General features: G+C 36.9%; 2 protein-coding genes and 1 non-coding gene across 11 annotated transcripts; 2 read left to right on the top strand and 1 right to left on the bottom strand.

Annotated features, from left to right (window-relative positions):
- Positions 1 to 163: 163 nt before the first annotated feature.
- Positions 164 to 1,893, bottom strand: Rpn8 (regulatory particle non-ATPase 8). The gene is made up of 5 exons (XM_077401338.1): positions 1,653 to 1,893; positions 1,406 to 1,498; positions 1,138 to 1,316; positions 856 to 1,059; positions 164 to 778 (listed from the first exon to the last, which is right to left on the bottom strand). The coding sequence occupies exons 1-5, from the start codon at positions 1,825 to 1,827 to the stop codon at positions 467 to 469; spliced, it is 963 nt and encodes a 320-aa protein (XP_077257464.1). The 5' UTR covers positions 1,828 to 1,893; the 3' UTR covers positions 164 to 466.
- Positions 1,894 to 1,941: 48 nt separating this feature from the next.
- Positions 1,942 to 14,577, top strand: LOC143894730 (inosine triphosphate pyrophosphatase-like). 9 transcript variants are annotated; one of them, XM_077401321.1, is made up of 16 exons: positions 6,599 to 7,178; positions 7,606 to 7,644; positions 8,113 to 8,414; positions 8,504 to 8,644; positions 8,720 to 8,896; positions 9,004 to 9,146; positions 9,213 to 9,590; positions 9,744 to 10,072; positions 10,218 to 10,837; positions 10,978 to 11,858; positions 12,030 to 12,159; positions 12,234 to 12,470; positions 12,597 to 12,947; positions 13,249 to 13,573; positions 13,737 to 14,031; positions 14,173 to 14,577. In XM_077401321.1, exons 1-16 carry the CDS (start codon positions 7,160 to 7,162, stop codon positions 14,354 to 14,356), a joined length of 4,551 nt encoding a protein of 1,516 aa, XP_077257447.1. In that variant the 5' UTR covers positions 6,599 to 7,159; the 3' UTR covers positions 14,357 to 14,577. The 9 variants fall into 9 exon arrangements, with proteins under 9 accessions (XP_077257455.1, XP_077257453.1, XP_077257454.1 ...); XM_077401329.1 differs by lacking the exons at positions 6,599 to 7,178; positions 7,606 to 7,644; positions 8,113 to 8,414; ... (11 more) ...; positions 13,737 to 14,031; positions 14,173 to 14,577 and adding exons at positions 1,942 to 2,082; positions 2,145 to 2,295; positions 2,447 to 2,513; positions 4,030 to 4,646; XM_077401327.1 differs by lacking the exons at positions 6,599 to 7,178; positions 7,606 to 7,644; positions 8,113 to 8,414; ... (11 more) ...; positions 13,737 to 14,031; positions 14,173 to 14,577 and adding exons at positions 1,942 to 2,082; positions 2,145 to 2,295; positions 4,030 to 4,646.
- A 379-nt stretch (positions 14,578 to 14,956) lies between these two features.
- On the top strand, positions 14,957 to 15,030 carry Trnan-guu (transfer RNA asparagine (anticodon GUU)). Its single transcript has one exon. It is a non-coding gene; the product is annotated as a tRNA-Asn (tRNA).
- The last annotated feature ends 417 nt before the right edge of the window (positions 15,031 to 15,447 follow it).

The following is a 15,447-nucleotide window of genomic DNA, read 5'->3' as shown; positions in this document are numbered from 1 at the left end:
TTAAAAGAATACATAGATTGTTATTAGTTGAGTAATGATTGAAATCAAGAGAAAATAAATAATTGTGTCTTGTTACATATAGAATACTATCGTTTATATTAATAGGTTGTTACTTAAAACGCTGAAAATATTGTAATAATTACAATATTCTGTAAAAAATGTCTTAATTCTAAATTTTTCGATATATTTACTACATCATTCATTACATTCAAAATACAGAAGTGTCGAGTTATCATTTATTTCTTTTCTCTTGCGCCTAATATATTAAAAATTCACAGAATTATGCCAGAACAGTTGGGGAATCAATTTACCGTTTCTAATACATATTTAAACTGTCATTATTTATAAGTGGGATATAATTCTGTACAAATAGTGAACAGGCTTGACTATTACACACAGAGTCATTAATTGTCCTCAACTTTAACAGTCTCAATCTCGCAGCTGAGCAAGCTCAGAAATGCTCCGATCACTGATTCTTAGCTTTCGCCTTTTCCTCCCCTTTCTTCTCCTCTTCCTTCTTTTCTTCCTTCTTCGTGTCCTTCTTCCCGTCCGTTTCTTTTTTCTCAGCGTCACGATTGGTTAGCTTATTGTTAATTAAATTGTGCAACGCTACTATGGACCTAACTAACGCTGCCAGATATACAACCAGCATCTGATCATTTGTCTTGACATATAACGAATCGACAAAGCTACTTTGAGTCATATCCGGTAACAAATTAAAGATATCCTGTAGCTGATAAACAATTTGATGATTTATAGGTAATTTTCCATTGCCAACCTGCAAAAAGTATTTATTTGAGTGATTCTCTCTCCTGGCGATATTAATACAAAGCAATTTCAGAAATTAATATATACCTGAAGCAGATAATCTCTAATTTCTCGGATTTGTTCGTGAAGACCTTTTAAGCCAAGTAGTTGATTTGTGATTCTTTGACTGAGAGTACCAACTGTAGTGTCCTTGATGTCTCGTAATAAATGCTCTACTCCAACTTCTTCCGCTTCTTCAGCTCCAATTTCGCTTGGAATGTGCTCAAAAGTTTTGGAGGTAGGAGAGCCATCCTGTGTGAATAAAAAATTCTTGTTACGTGTTCATTTTTTTTCCCCAAAACAGACATACATATATATGTGTAAACATACATCATGCACTTCTTCAACTGCTTGATACGCCTCGGTGGGAAGTCCGAGATCTTTTGGCTTGGCGTCGATAATGACCAAGACTGAATTAGGACAGTATCTTCTTATTAGTTCGTTGATGGCAACGTCATTTTGATGTAGCTTAGGCCCAGTGTGGTACCAGCCTACTACCTTCTCGCGAGCTAAGAGTCAACAAATAGGATATCGCAATCAGAATTCTCGCTCCAAGTAAAATCTACAGGATTTGCATAAACTAGTCATAGGTCTTTACCGTTGACTTTCTTGAACATTCCGTACATATTTTCAAGATAATCATGGTCGAGGAACCATACACTTTTATCCTTGTCATCCTCGTCAAAGGGTACTGAAAAACACAAGCGCGTTTATCTCTTTATATCGCACTCAGCTTCGAAGGTAAGGACACTTATTCCTCTAAGAATTTGTGAGCGTCGACAAAAGCAGAATGGCTGCAAACGCGAACGTTTTGAGAAACGTCGTAACATGTAGCCCGTCCTAACCTGCAAAGCTGTTCGACACGTCCAGGATCCCCTTGGCCCTCCAGCAGCCCAGGAGTACGCCGACCACTCTTTTTTGATTTCCGATTTTTCCCATGCGATTAAAGTGATCCACCACGCTCAACAGCACCAGCGGGTGGACGACAACCTTGGTTGTCAATACCTCTTGACTCGGCATTTTTTGACAAACCCGAAACCCGAACGACGTATATACTGCTACACTACTGACACTACTGCAGCCAGTGCAGCCACGCCACCGTGCCCGCCGTCGATCGCGGTCGGTAACAAGTAACAAGAATGGCATGTCGTAACGTCAACTACGTCAAGTTCATCGGAGCGCCATACGCGGACGAGGGGAAAAAAACGTCGATACTTGTGTTTTTTTTGCATTTTTGCAATGTGAAATAGCATAAGATGATTCTAGATGTGGAAGGTAAAATATTATATTATATTTGATTGCTTTCAATTATAAATAATGAAGCAGTTTTCCATTAGTCGATGAACGAGGACAACGTGCCTTTCGCGATTCATCCAAGTGAAGTTGGCCAGCTTGATCGAGAAAACAACGTTGCACGCGCTGGCTGCAGTTTTCTTGGTTAGGAGCGACAACGAGCTCGTAAAAGTATTACGATTTTCAATCGAGAAGGTAAGAGTTTTCTTTTTCGCATCAAAGGTCTATATCTAATAGAGATAGTTTATTATTTGGAATACGCCATATTCACATTGTTTTGAGATCAAATCGTGGACAAAAGTCCAGCGTGTCGAAGTGCATAACATGTTTACATGTATTGTTTTAGACAAGAAAAGAAAGCTGCCAATCTCTCTCTCTCTCTCTGAAAGATGTGAAAAGCGCGCGGAATCGAGGAAAGAATAAATGCTGAGAACATATAATCTATAATAAAATTATAATAAAATATAAAACAAAATATAAAAATTTCATTCTAACGTAATTAAAGTAAATTTAAAGAAATTTTGTTACTAATGTTTCCAATTTACTAGAATTTCAATGTAAAATATTATCTTATCTAATTGTAAAAAATTGAAACTAAAATAATTAACTAATTTTTTACAATATAAAGCACACTGATTATTACAAAATGGGGAAATTCTGTTAATGAGAAGAATAAACGGTGAAGATATAATCTACATATTATAAAATTATAACAAATGAAAGTATGAAAATGTCATTCTAAAGTAATTTAACTAAATCTTTAATACATACACAATTTAAAAGTAGAAATCCAATGTAAAATATTTTGTCAAATTTTGTAAAGAATAACTGAAGTTAAAATAGTTGACTTATTTTTTACAATATAAAGCAGACTGAATTATTACAAAACGAGGAAATCCTGTTAATGAGAATATACACATTTTTTTCTAAATCTTTATATATTTTTTATTTTGTAATAACTTTTTTACTGGATTTTATATCAAAGAAATCGTAGTTCAGAACTATTTTTTACAGAATTTGATAATATAAATGTAAAAGTAAATATTAACACGTTTGTATTAATTATGAACAAATAGAACAGGGCTAGCGAACACAGCTGGATGTTAGTGCTTAAGATATGCATATATAAATTAGTAAAATTAAAAGCTTAAGATATATTATACATTGTAATATTAAAAGCAAACGTTTCAACCTTTAATATGGTTATTATGAGTGTGCAAATGTACGGATACTACGAGTTATTTTAACTCAAAGACGCAAATTGTTTAGAGTTGTATTCCAACGAAAAAAACTTAGATTAATCGCATTATAATTAAGCCGATATATTACATATGTATTTGACCTTGTTTTGAGAGACTCCTTTTTTGTTAGAGTCGAAAAGGATGTTTACCATTCTCACGGTTCTGATAAAGTGATGGTGTACGAGACTCGTGAATGTGAGATCGTGGAAAATAGCTAAAATACTTAGCTATTTTAAAATACTAACTAATTTTATCGAATCTCTCATAGCACGGGTTTTACGTGCACGATATCATATTCACGTGTCTCGTACACTATCACTCCGATCAGAACCGTGAGAACAATGGACATTCTTTTCGACTCTCACGTACATATGTATTAATGTATCGACTTAATTATAATGCGTGATTAATCTAAGTTTTTTTCGTTGGATGCAACAATTCTCAACAATTTGCGTCTTTCCGTTAAAATAATTCATTATATTCTTACATTGCTGAATATACGCATATAAACATCCAACTTCGTTCGCTAAGAGCTCTGTCCTTTCATTTTATTTGATAATATAATATTATGTCAACCGTAAGTCGACGAAGGGTTCCTACAGTAGAAAAAGATTTTTTCAACATTAATCAAAGACATTTTAGTTAAAATAATACACGCCCTACTTGACGCTCTACGTGTCTTTTGCAGAATATGTCGCTGTCAATAGTGTTCGTAACGGGCAACGCGAAGAAACTGGAGGAGACTATCGCCATTTTGGGGAAAGACTTTCCTCGATGGATAACGAGCAAGAAGATCGATCTGCCCGAGTATCAAGGCGAGGTAGACGATATATGTCGCGACAAGTGTCGGGCTGCGGCGAACCTAGTAAAAGGTCCGGTGATCATCGAAGATACCTGTCTCTGCTTCAATGCGCTGAAAGGCCTTCCGGGGCCTTACATCAAGTGGTTCCTCGAGAAACTTGGCCCCGAAGGACTTCACAAGATGCTCCACGGATTTGAGGACAAATCGGCGGAAGCGGTTTGCACGTTCGGTTACTGCTCCGGCGAAGGATCGGAGGTCCACCTATTTCAAGGCCGAACTCAGGGCACCATTGTGAATCCGCGAGGTTCCAGGGATTTCGGCTGGGACCCTTGTTTTCAACCTCTGGGCTACGATAAGACCTACGCGGAGCTGCCGAAGGAAGAAAAGAACAAGATTTCTCACCGCAGCAAGGCAATAAAAAAACTAAAAGATTATTTGATAAAAAATGAGAAGAGTTAATTTATTTCAATAGGTATGTAATAAAATTACTATTCCTCCCATAATCCTTGTTGTCTTCTATAAGTCTTCTATAATCTTTCCTCCTCTGAGAACCTTATCTACGAACGCTTATCGATAATTCGCTTTTGAAAAATCAGAGAATATTTTTACAATCTTGCATTAATTAATTCTATAACAGGATATATATATAGATAAGTTAATTTTTAAAAATTTACTTTACAATCAAAATAATTGATATTAATAATGCGTATATTATAATTTTTTTAATTCTGGAGAGCGGCGAGTGTGCGTTGTTTTGTCTTCACTTTAATTTACGCTGACCTATAATGTTAACGCTCGATATCCGTTAAATTTATCAAAGGATTCCTCGCCGAAAACAACGCATTTCGGTCACAGCGATAGCCAGGCAGCATATGGAACTACTTGCTGACAACTTTGAAGCTACCGCGACATCTCCTAACTGAGAATCTGATAATTTTTAATTTCGATAGATCATGCGATGTGTTAATCAACGACTTCCACCTTGCAATTCTTACGTGACGCAACAAATTGAAATATGAAACCATTTTAATCGTTCAGTGGTAGATATTATTAATCATGTAAACCGATACCTCTCTCGTGCGCAAGCACTCATAATTAGAACAATAAATCATGTACAGTAATAACCACAACGGATCACGTCGCTGATTTTTAATTGCTTTATTTACCAATAACGTGATTAACTAAAAATATATTTGAACTTAGTAAGAAAAAATGCTATTTGGTTTATTTTCATAATGCTTGAAATTGAAATAATCTGTTGGTTCAACGTATGTAATTATTGTTTAATAAAAACAAGTATTTATCTAACGTGAAATTATAGATAAAGGTAATTAATAATAATATCTTAAAAACTATATATATCGGATGTTCTTTATTAACGGCAGGTTCTTTAAAGTCAATTTTTTCTTGGAAAAATATCGAGGTATCAATAATTTCCAAGTTATAATTAAGGGATTAGAAAAGAAGCATATTTCACGAATTAAACTTTGAAAAATCAAATAAATACTATATTTATCAGTTAATTCTTCGTTCAGCTCAGTTAATGTTAGGTAAAGTTTGCTTCAAGACAATTTTAATTTGAAACACAGTTACAAATATACATGATGCAAAAGACTTTGGAAAAATGCAACAAATAATGAACTCCTTCGACATTTTTATTCAGGAAAAATCGAGTCCGAAGAATCTGTCAATAAAAGGACATTTCGTTGTTCGAAGATACTCAGTATAACATACATATATACGTAACGAACCGATAGATAAATTTTATTTTATGCGTGTCGTGGTGTGTTATTGCTGTTACGTAATAACGCTGGTAAACACGTAATCGTTTTTGGATTTCTTTGCCTTATCAAACTGTCGATGATTATTTAATTTATGCGATCAATGGAAAAATTGTTTATTTAACTTCGCGACTATAATTCATGGTTATCATAATTAATACAGAAACATGTATTAAAAAGAAAAGCCATCTTAGAGTTATTATAAATAGTTTTGCTGCAACGTGAAAAATGCAAGTGACAAAACAGAATTTATAACTTCAATGACTGATAAGTGAGGAAACGAGTAAATTATTTATTGGCCTCTACCACAATAAATACATTATCTAATCTTCTTATTGGTTTTACTAACGACAGCAGTTTAACACAAAATTGCAACATTATGTATTCCTTTAATAATAAGTAGATAGATTTATTTAATTTCAGCTATACAAAGCCATGAAATGGTTCTTTAATAATAAGTGATATTCTAAAATTATAGAGACAGAAATATTTTCTGCGTTGTCTGCTCGTATCATTTGGCAAGGATCTTTCTATCGAACAGCCAATATTTCTTCTAATACATTTGTCCCGGCTATTTACACATTTTACTGTCTTCACAAAATCGACTTCTTACAAAATCATATTCTTTCCAATGCTTCTCATTCGATTTACAGACTTATTGTCGTCGCTCATTATCGTCAAGATACCGACTACTTGGACTGCAGCAGTGTCCCAGAAATATTCGGCAATCTCTTCTTTCCGGTCCATAATAAGAATCACGGGGGAGCGGTGGTGCGATTATATGTAGTACACAGATAAACTCGCAAAATGCATGTGTAATTTAGACAGACAGAGAAAGAAAGAGAGGAGAGAGAGAGAGAGAGAGAGAGAGAGAGAGAGAGAGAGAGAGAGAGAGAGAGAGAGAGAAATAAAGTTTTTCCCGGTGAAGATGAGATTGAGGGTGAAAAAGTATCGAGACGTATCACGATCGCTTTGATATGCGAATTATTTTTAATATACATGCGTACATTTTTAATGTGAACAGTTGCAGTGGGGCTTGATGCCCGAAAGGGTTATCTTCTTGATTACCGACACGATCCTCTGTCTCTTTCTCTCCGTAACGTGTAACACCCTTTCATTGCGGGGTTATCGGCTCGCCTGCACTTTTGTCTTTTACCGGCAATTGGTGAATTTTGCGCCCTATAAAAGCGAGAGGATCTCGCGTACGCTACCAGTCTTACATCAGGGGTCACGTTATGATGAATACCCTTACTGGTAAGTCGAGTTGCGCCTCGACGGAATTCGTCTTTTCTTTTTTTTTTCTCGCAACTTTGACAAGTGCAATGTGCATAATTGTGAGAAATTAACACAGGTGTTTTGTCCAGTTTCATATTTGTTTTGTGTATTGTCATTCGTTCAATATTTCTCAAGTCACGAAGCAATCTGTTCTTTTTAATTTTACATTTTTAGAAACGCTTCGGATGAAAAAGAAAAAAGATTTTTGCGGATTATGAATTCTGGCGGAAAAGTACTTGACGAAGTTATTTGCATTTTCGTATAGCTTTCTCAGATGTATATTGAAAGCTTTACTTTAGTTACTTAATAAATATATTGATTCAAATATATATGTCTCTTCTCTTCACACAGACATATTTTAAGTATTTTTACTAGATAAAATACATTATATAAATTATGTTTTCAGTATTGCTGCTGTGCCTAACGGCCGCATGTGCGGTACCAGGTAAGTTTTTCTCTATTTTTTCTTATTTTATAAAATACTAGAAAAAACATTTGTTAACAAATTAGTATAAACAAATTGTATTCTTAATATTTAACAACGTTATTAATATTAAGATCATTTCTTCGAAAAAATTTTATTATTTCCACGTATTAATTTGCTACATCATGAGTCGCAAATATTTTTCTATACGTAATAATGAGAATAGTTCAATGCACACTTTAATTTATTAAATTATTAAATGTAAAATTATTTATTAAATGCAAAATTATTATATCTTTCTCAAAATCGCAGATCATAGGTAATATTTATTAATGTAACGCTATACTTCAGAAACGCTTGCTTCAATTAACAAATAAATAGTACAAAGCAGAATAGAGAGAGAGATTAAGATATAAATGTAAATTGATAGACAAGTTAATTTATAATATTTTATATTGGTATATACATATAAATTTCATAATATTTCAGTACATTTTCCTGCCGAGAAAACTGTGATTTACAATTACCATGCCGATGTGAAAGCTGGAGTTTTTGAGCCAGCGCATTACGTCTCCCAGTTTGCTCTCGCCGGACAACTTTACGTAAAGAAGGATACTAGTGATCCGACTTTAAATAATGCTTATCACATTAAATTAAACAACGTAAAGCATGGCATGTACAATGGCATGGTCGCCGTACATCATGAGCCGATCGAAATTCTTCACGAACTCGGAGAAGCCGCACAGCAAATCCAAGAACCGTTCGTGATCGTTTACGATGAACGTGGCAAGGTAAATGTCCGATGAATTCCTGACGTGACATTTTGACATAAAAATCGTTCGTGGAAGAGTCATGCGATCTATTGAACGATTGATTTCAGCTCCAAGGTATTAAAATGCCGGAAGCCGAGAGCGGCTGGTCCAGGAACATCAAACAAGGTATCGCCTCGATGCTGCAATTGGATCTGGGCCACATCCAGATGCAAGCCCCGATGAAGCCGCACGCTTTCGTCACCCATGAGGTAGGTAACGACTGATGGGAACATCCAACAAAAGCGGTTCTGTTTCAAAATGTTCTCTTTGGTTGTTACCACTAGAACACCATCCACGGTACCTGCCAAGTCTCCTACGATGTTCATCCGAAGTACCCGATGAATCCGGAGAACGCTAATGTCTTCGTGGTCACGAAAATGCACGATTTGATGAACTGCAGCCATTTCGTTCAGCGTGTTTTCGATCATTTCGAGTGCGAGAAATGTCACGTGGAGTCTGTGGTAATTTTCTATCATTTTGTTTTCAGAACTTTATTCGTCTATCAAACGTTTATTTGGATTCCGGCTGAGATAGATTATAATTAATCAATTTTTGTTTTGAATTTCAGGATGACATGACTACTTCCGCCAGAAGAGTTTTCGAGATCAACCAACAGGACAATGACATTGTCATCGAGCGGCTGGTTGCTCACTCGGCTATCAATTACTTCCCTTATAATTCCCGATCTGAAGCTCACTATCTGTGGACCAAGTAATTACACGATAACTATTGTACTAATTGCACCGACGATCATGCTAATTTTATTTGTTATTTCAGCGTTACTTTGGATCTGCATTCCGTAGTATCAACGACGGAAGTCCCTGTGATGGCCGTGAATGTTCAAAACGTGCCTATCATTCGCGACATTACTTTCAATAAGCCATTGGGAAATTACGCTCTCCATGCTGCCGAAGATCTCTCTCATGGTCGACATATTGTGAAATTGGACGCGCTCATCCCTAAACTTAAGAAGATGTTGGCCGAAGCTGTTGAATACCTCGAGGAAAATCATTTGGAGGCCAAGGAACCTGAATGGAAGCACGGGCAAACCATCAACAGGCTACAGCATACTATGAGTTATATGGATTTAGGTTCACTGGAACAAGTTTACAACGCCATTCAGGATTCGAAGACGCCTAAGGAAGTCATGATGAAGTGAGTAATATATGATCATCCCTTATTTTGTGTTACAATGAAATCAATTAGTATTAGAGGACCAGGAAAATAATTTGTTATTATTTTGAAAAAAATCTAAGCTATAATTTTGTCTGACGCGACGTAATAAAACGATAATTGTGATTTTTAAAGGAATATCTTCCTGCGAATGATTCCAACCGTGGGCACGACCGCTGCCAGCCACTTCGTACGAAATGTTGTCCGCAAGCATCAAGTGACCGATGAAACTGCCGTCGTGATGTTGATGAAATTGCCGATGCATGTCAAAGTACCATCCGAGAGATTGCTTCTGGAAATGGAAGATCTGTTGAAATTGGGTAGCACCGTGTCACCGCATGTCAGGAAGGCCAGCATCCTCTGCTTCTCCATTTTGATTCGTAAGACGTTCATACATCAGCACAGCGACGTCGTCAATCCCCTTCTCGAGAGATATCTTCACCGTTTCCTCGATCATGTCAAGAGTAAGCATTGTATTTAAATGTATTTAGACATTAGAAGCACGCAGCAAAAATGGATCTTATACGGTGTTAAGTACAAATATATATTAAAGTTTACATTTTTTATTTAATTTTATCGTTTTTAACAATGCACACGCAAATGTTTCAGACGAGCAATCGTACGAGATGAGAGTGGTGTATTTGATGGCGATAAAGAACGTGCAAGTGGGTAACATTGAAAAGCTCTTGGAGCCGATCATCCGTGGTGAAGTTATGATATCCGAGAATCCACTTCATATTCGCGTTCAAGCAATCTGGGCCATCAAGAAGGCAGTCGCCGATAAAGTCGAGTACACTCACAATCTACTCTGGCCTATTCTCGCTGATGTCACTCTACCGCTGTCTGTCAGGATTGTCGCTTATGATGTCTTGATGAGCCAGATGCCGAACATGCAACGTATCATGAACATATACTGGTTCATGGTACACGAGCAGAACAACCATCTGTACAACTATCACATTACTACCCTGAAAGGTCTCGCCAATTCCGTGGATCCATGCCTCTTGCCAGTGCGCGAAATGGCCAGAAAGTTCTTACGTTTCACAAGAATCAGACCGGTCACCACTCAGCTCTCGTATAAACATTTCATTGACTATATCGATTCTATTTACGAATATGGCGAATCCTGGAATGACGCCTGGGTTCTCGATGAATCGACCGGTATGCCAGTCGCCGGATACTTCGAACATCACACGTCGGTCGCTCGTAAATCCGTCGACAAAATAGGCGTGAGTAATATGTCAACTGAGCGTAAACTTTACTATACACAAAATTTTGACATGTCTCGTAAAAGTCTCTAAAAGTAAAAAAAACATTTGTATTTTTATCGATATTTTACATTCATGCGTTCTATATAAATTTTCTTCAGATCTACTGGAGCGTCTACGGTTTGGACGAGGTCATAAAGATGGTCAAGAAGGAATTAGTCGGTACCACAATGGAAAATCTCAACAATAAGAATGTGCAAAATCTTTTGATTCGCGCCGCGCAGGATATGCCGATGAAGAGATCCATTCACGTTGACATCTGCATCACGCTGAACGGTGTTGTCGTCGTTGCCACTCACTTTGATCAGAATAGTTTCAAGAACATATTCGACGAAGTATACCAGCTGAAGCAAATAGTGGTTGGCAATTTCCAGGATATTGTATATGAAACCTTTTATGAGATGCAAGTGCCTACCGACATGGGTCTACAGGCAGTTCTCAGTACCAAGATACCACAGCTGTGGTCGCTGAAGTTCGACAACATTCGCAACGAGGTCATGAAGCCGTCCGTGAGCATGAAGCTCAACGTCGATGCTCGGGTTTGGAAGCATGGTGAATACGTCATGTCGATCTACAATCCGATCGTCGATGTTTGGCATTCGATTCGCCGCGCTACCGTTTTGGACGTCGCCTTGCCTGTAGATATGAGCGTCGGTTACAATCACGAGGCGAAGAGTCTCAAGATCACCATGCCGAGATTGCCGGTCAACAAACTGTCGGTCACCGGAATGCGATTCTACGCGAAGAACTTGGTGACCGTCACCGAGGACGAACAGGACGTTCTCAAGACCTGCTGTGCTACCTGCCATCATCACGCGGTCGTTAGCACTGGCGAGAAGAAGAACCATCATCTCGCCGTAGACTCTAAAGACATGGGCCTCAAATATAGCATGTCGGTCTTCGATTGCGAGAACGAAATCACCCCCATGACTAACGCCGAGGAATGGCAGCGTGTGCTCTCTGTGGAACACAAGAACACTTGGTAAGTAATAGACCAGAAATGCAATAATCTACTAAGATATTTATTGTTGTTGTGTGGTACAGTCTTTCTTCTATATTACAAAAAAGAACACAATTTGTAGTTAAACTTTTTTTTATATATTGTCAATGCAACTTTTCGAAAAAAATTATTATGTTGCGATTTGTTCATTAGGAACTCGAAGCTCCTCCAATACTTCATGGGCATCCGCCAAAAACTGACTAACGACTACATTTCACCGCAAATGGGTAACTGTGGAATTCTCATGAAGGCTGAACCTAGTATTGTTTATCCTACGTCACATGTAAGCAGTCAAAAACCTCGATCTGAGAGACAGAATTGATATTGGCATTCTTATCCCCTTAACTTCTTTTCCAGGTTGATTTGAACGTAAGAGTTAATATGGAGGATGTCGATCACATTCATGAAAAGATGCACGCTTTTAGCAGCAACAAAATCAACATACGCGGTACCCTCGATGCAAAAGCAGCTTCCACAAACGAGTCCGTCCGCTCATGGGACATGAACGTGAATATTGACATGTCTCGGGGACACATAGTCAACAACGTCAAAGTTCAAATGATGAGACAGACTCCAGGAGAGAAAAATTTGAAGGTACGTCTAACTTAACTTAATTATCTCAATTAATTAAAACAGATTCAAATTACAAATAAATAAGTTTAATAAAATTGAAGTAGTATTATCGATTATGAGACGTGCGTTTTTGGCTTCTATTTCTAGATCTGCGTAGAAGCTCAGAAGAACTATCCAGTCGTCGAGACAGATCCCTTGAAGGTCGATACCACTAAAGAGGAGACCAACAACAAGGTGGTCATCACAGCAGGATTCACAGACGATGATAAGTGCGTCCGCGACGATATGATGATCGTGATGACTGTCAAAGGCGAGTTGACGGAAGAACAGAAGAGGCAAATGACGCACAATAACGTGCATGGTGCTTGCGTTAAAGACATCCAAAATCCGCAGTTCCAGACTAAGCAGGGGCACGTTGCTAAAACCATGAATTGCGTCCGTGAGACTTTACAATACACGACCATGAAGAAGTACACCATTAACGCAACGTACAAAAAGGTAAAACAAGATAAATACATTATTCGTAACATAATTTTGTTTTAACAATTTGATATAATTTCAAAATATAAAAATACATAAAGAACACACAAAAGTACGACCTTTAATTAGTTCTCTAGTTTTACAAACGTCTCTTGAATTTGTTTTATGCCTTTTTTAAGCATTCCATTGTTTAATTCCATAATTAGATATAGAAATATCTTTTTTATGTACTTGTAAATATTATAGAGACTAGCACAAACATTGAGAAGATTGAGATATTAATATCACAGATATAAGCAGAGAAGTGTGATTCTTTCAGGTGCCTGTGCAGGTATTATCGCAAATCGCCATGATCGAAGATCATATTCGCGCATGGCATTTGCCACATGTGAGGTACATCGTGGATCGTGTTGAAAGCGGTAACGCGAAGGTCGTAGTCGAGTACTCCTCCGATCTGAGCCACGTCAATGCAACCGTCGTCACTCCGGTCAGCGGATACGAGTACGTTCAAGTTCCTTTGCAACAACATCTCTTCGAAGGCATGGTCGTAGACAAACCGATGCTACATTCACTGTGGCACGCTGCCATGGACAATACTCGTTTCTCCGTAGCTGTTATGCACAAAATAAAGCACGACCAGGCTAGTAAGTTGTTACTCTCAAATCAGTTTCTTTTTTTTTTTTTACATTATAATACTCAGAAATTTTTAGCGTTCAAAATGACATATCTTTTCATTTATAAATTGTTTATTTATCCATAAAGAATTCGAGCAACAGTTCAATTTCATTGAATACCTGTTTTTCACAGAGATCTGCACCGTCTATCCGCAAGTCATGATCACCCTAGACGAGGGCGTGATTCCATTCGTGATGTCCGATAAATGGGTCCTCGTATCTGGCGATCACATCGATCAGACGTACGCTATTTTTGTGAAGTCCGTGCAAGGTACCAAGCTAGCAGTGAAGATGCACGTTGGCGATCACGAGATGGAGATCATGCCAAGCGAGTTTAATGCAGTCGTTAACGTTGACGGCAATGTAGTCAATCAGCACGAGAAGGGAGTCGTGGTGCCGAAAGACGAACCGAACTCTTACGCGTTTAAGTGAGTACAACGATTAATCGATCGGGTTCTAGAATTTAAAAGAGATTAGTATATAGAATTTAAGAGTAGGAGAATTTAAGAATAGAAGAGTATAGATTTCAAGAGAAATTAATTGTATTAAAATACAACTTTTGCTTGCAGACTCACCGAGAACAACGAACATCTCGTGGTCCAGTCTCAACGAGTGCCGGTGATGATAATGTGGACCCCCAGCAGCGTAACTCTGATGTTGGACACCACTCTGCAAGGTCACGTGACCGGCGTGTGCGGACACATGGACGGCACGCATAAAGAGAAACTTCCCAAAGTTTATACCGTTGTGTGAATCTTTATATATATATATATATATATATATATATATATATAATTTTATAATATAATTTGAATCTATATAAAATATATTTTTTTTTATTAAAATTAAGAGCACCAAGCACTATTTCGAATAATATAGAATACAATTTTTGTTCAATAACAAAATATAGCACGACGATAGCGTGGGAGTAGAAAGAGAAATATAATACACAATAAATCTTTATTTTCCGTTTATCTGTGTTAATTTAATTATTTCTTCGACCTGCAATCCATAAGCGTTATAACATCAAGTTATTACTATCACGTATTTTATTTTTAAAGGAGAAAAATTGTCATGACTTAGAAATATTATTAATATACATATACATGATACAATTATAAAAACTCTTTTGAAAATAGTCAAATCGAAATAAAAAAATGGCAATAAGAGCCAAACGCAGTAACTAAAGCGCGTATATTGTAAATATTAAAGAATATATAATAATGATACACTGGTGCCTTTTATTGCTACTTTTTTACCTCGATCATATCTACATAGCTCTAATTAACTACTAAAGAAATAATTTTTTATATTTTACGTTATATACTTTACGATACCAAGCAAAATCAACTTGCCTCCGTGGCGCAATCGGCTAGCGCGTTCGGCTGTTAACCGAAAGGTTGGTGGTTCGAGCCCACCCGGGGGCGTTATTTTTTTTTACATTTTAATATTAATAATGATATTATTCTCTCAAGACGTTTTGAGCGATAATCTTGTTTGTAAAACCGAACATCTTATCGAGTAATATGTTGTTAAAATTGGCATTTAAATGACGTTAATATCGAAGTTTTGTAAGATACCAGCAATTCGGTTGTATATATAATTTGCGAAATAGTAATCACAATCGCGAAAAAAATATGATATACGCGTTTATCGTAATGTGATGCAATTATTAAATGTTTATAAATTTATCTCGCACTTGAAGCAGAGAGAAACCTGAGAGCCACACCGGCATTCTGCTTGATACCGTTTTATTGAACTGATACGTCACTCGTACCCATTTTCAACGAATTGCATATCACATTGCAATTTAAGAAAAAAATTCGCGGTGTCAGTGATATATC

The sequence above is a fragment of the Temnothorax americanus genome, unplaced genomic scaffold (genome assembly GCF_048541705.1).
Source record: "Temnothorax americanus isolate GAGA-0224 unplaced genomic scaffold, ASM4854170v1 Scaffold14, whole genome shotgun sequence".
Lineage (NCBI taxonomy): Eukaryota > Metazoa > Arthropoda > Insecta > Hymenoptera > Formicidae > Temnothorax > Temnothorax americanus.
The sequence above is the reverse complement of the archived record's forward strand: the minus strand, read 5'-3'. Positions and strand labels throughout refer to the sequence as shown.

Bases quoted from the DNA above. Each gene is read 5' to 3' on its own strand.
- Rpn8 (XM_077401338.1), bottom strand. From the start codon at position 1,827: ATGCCGAGTCAAGAGGTATTGACAACCAAGGTTGTCGTCCACCCGCTG. The intron at 1,499-1,652 runs GTTAGGACGGGC...TGTGTTTTTCAG, and splicing joins CGTGTCGAACAGCTTTGCAG to TACCCTTTGACGAGGATGAC. The intron at 1,060-1,137 runs GTATGTTTACAC...TTATTCACACAG, and splicing joins CAGTTGAAGAAGTGCATGAT to GATGGCTCTCCTACCTCCAA.
- LOC143894730 (XM_077401321.1), top strand. The intron at 7,645-8,112 runs GTAAGTTTTTCT...ATAATATTTCAG, and splicing joins GGCCGCATGTGCGGTACCAG to TACATTTTCCTGCCGAGAAA. The intron at 8,645-8,719 runs GTAGGTAACGAC...TGTTACCACTAG, and splicing joins ACGCTTTCGTCACCCATGAG to AACACCATCCACGGTACCTG.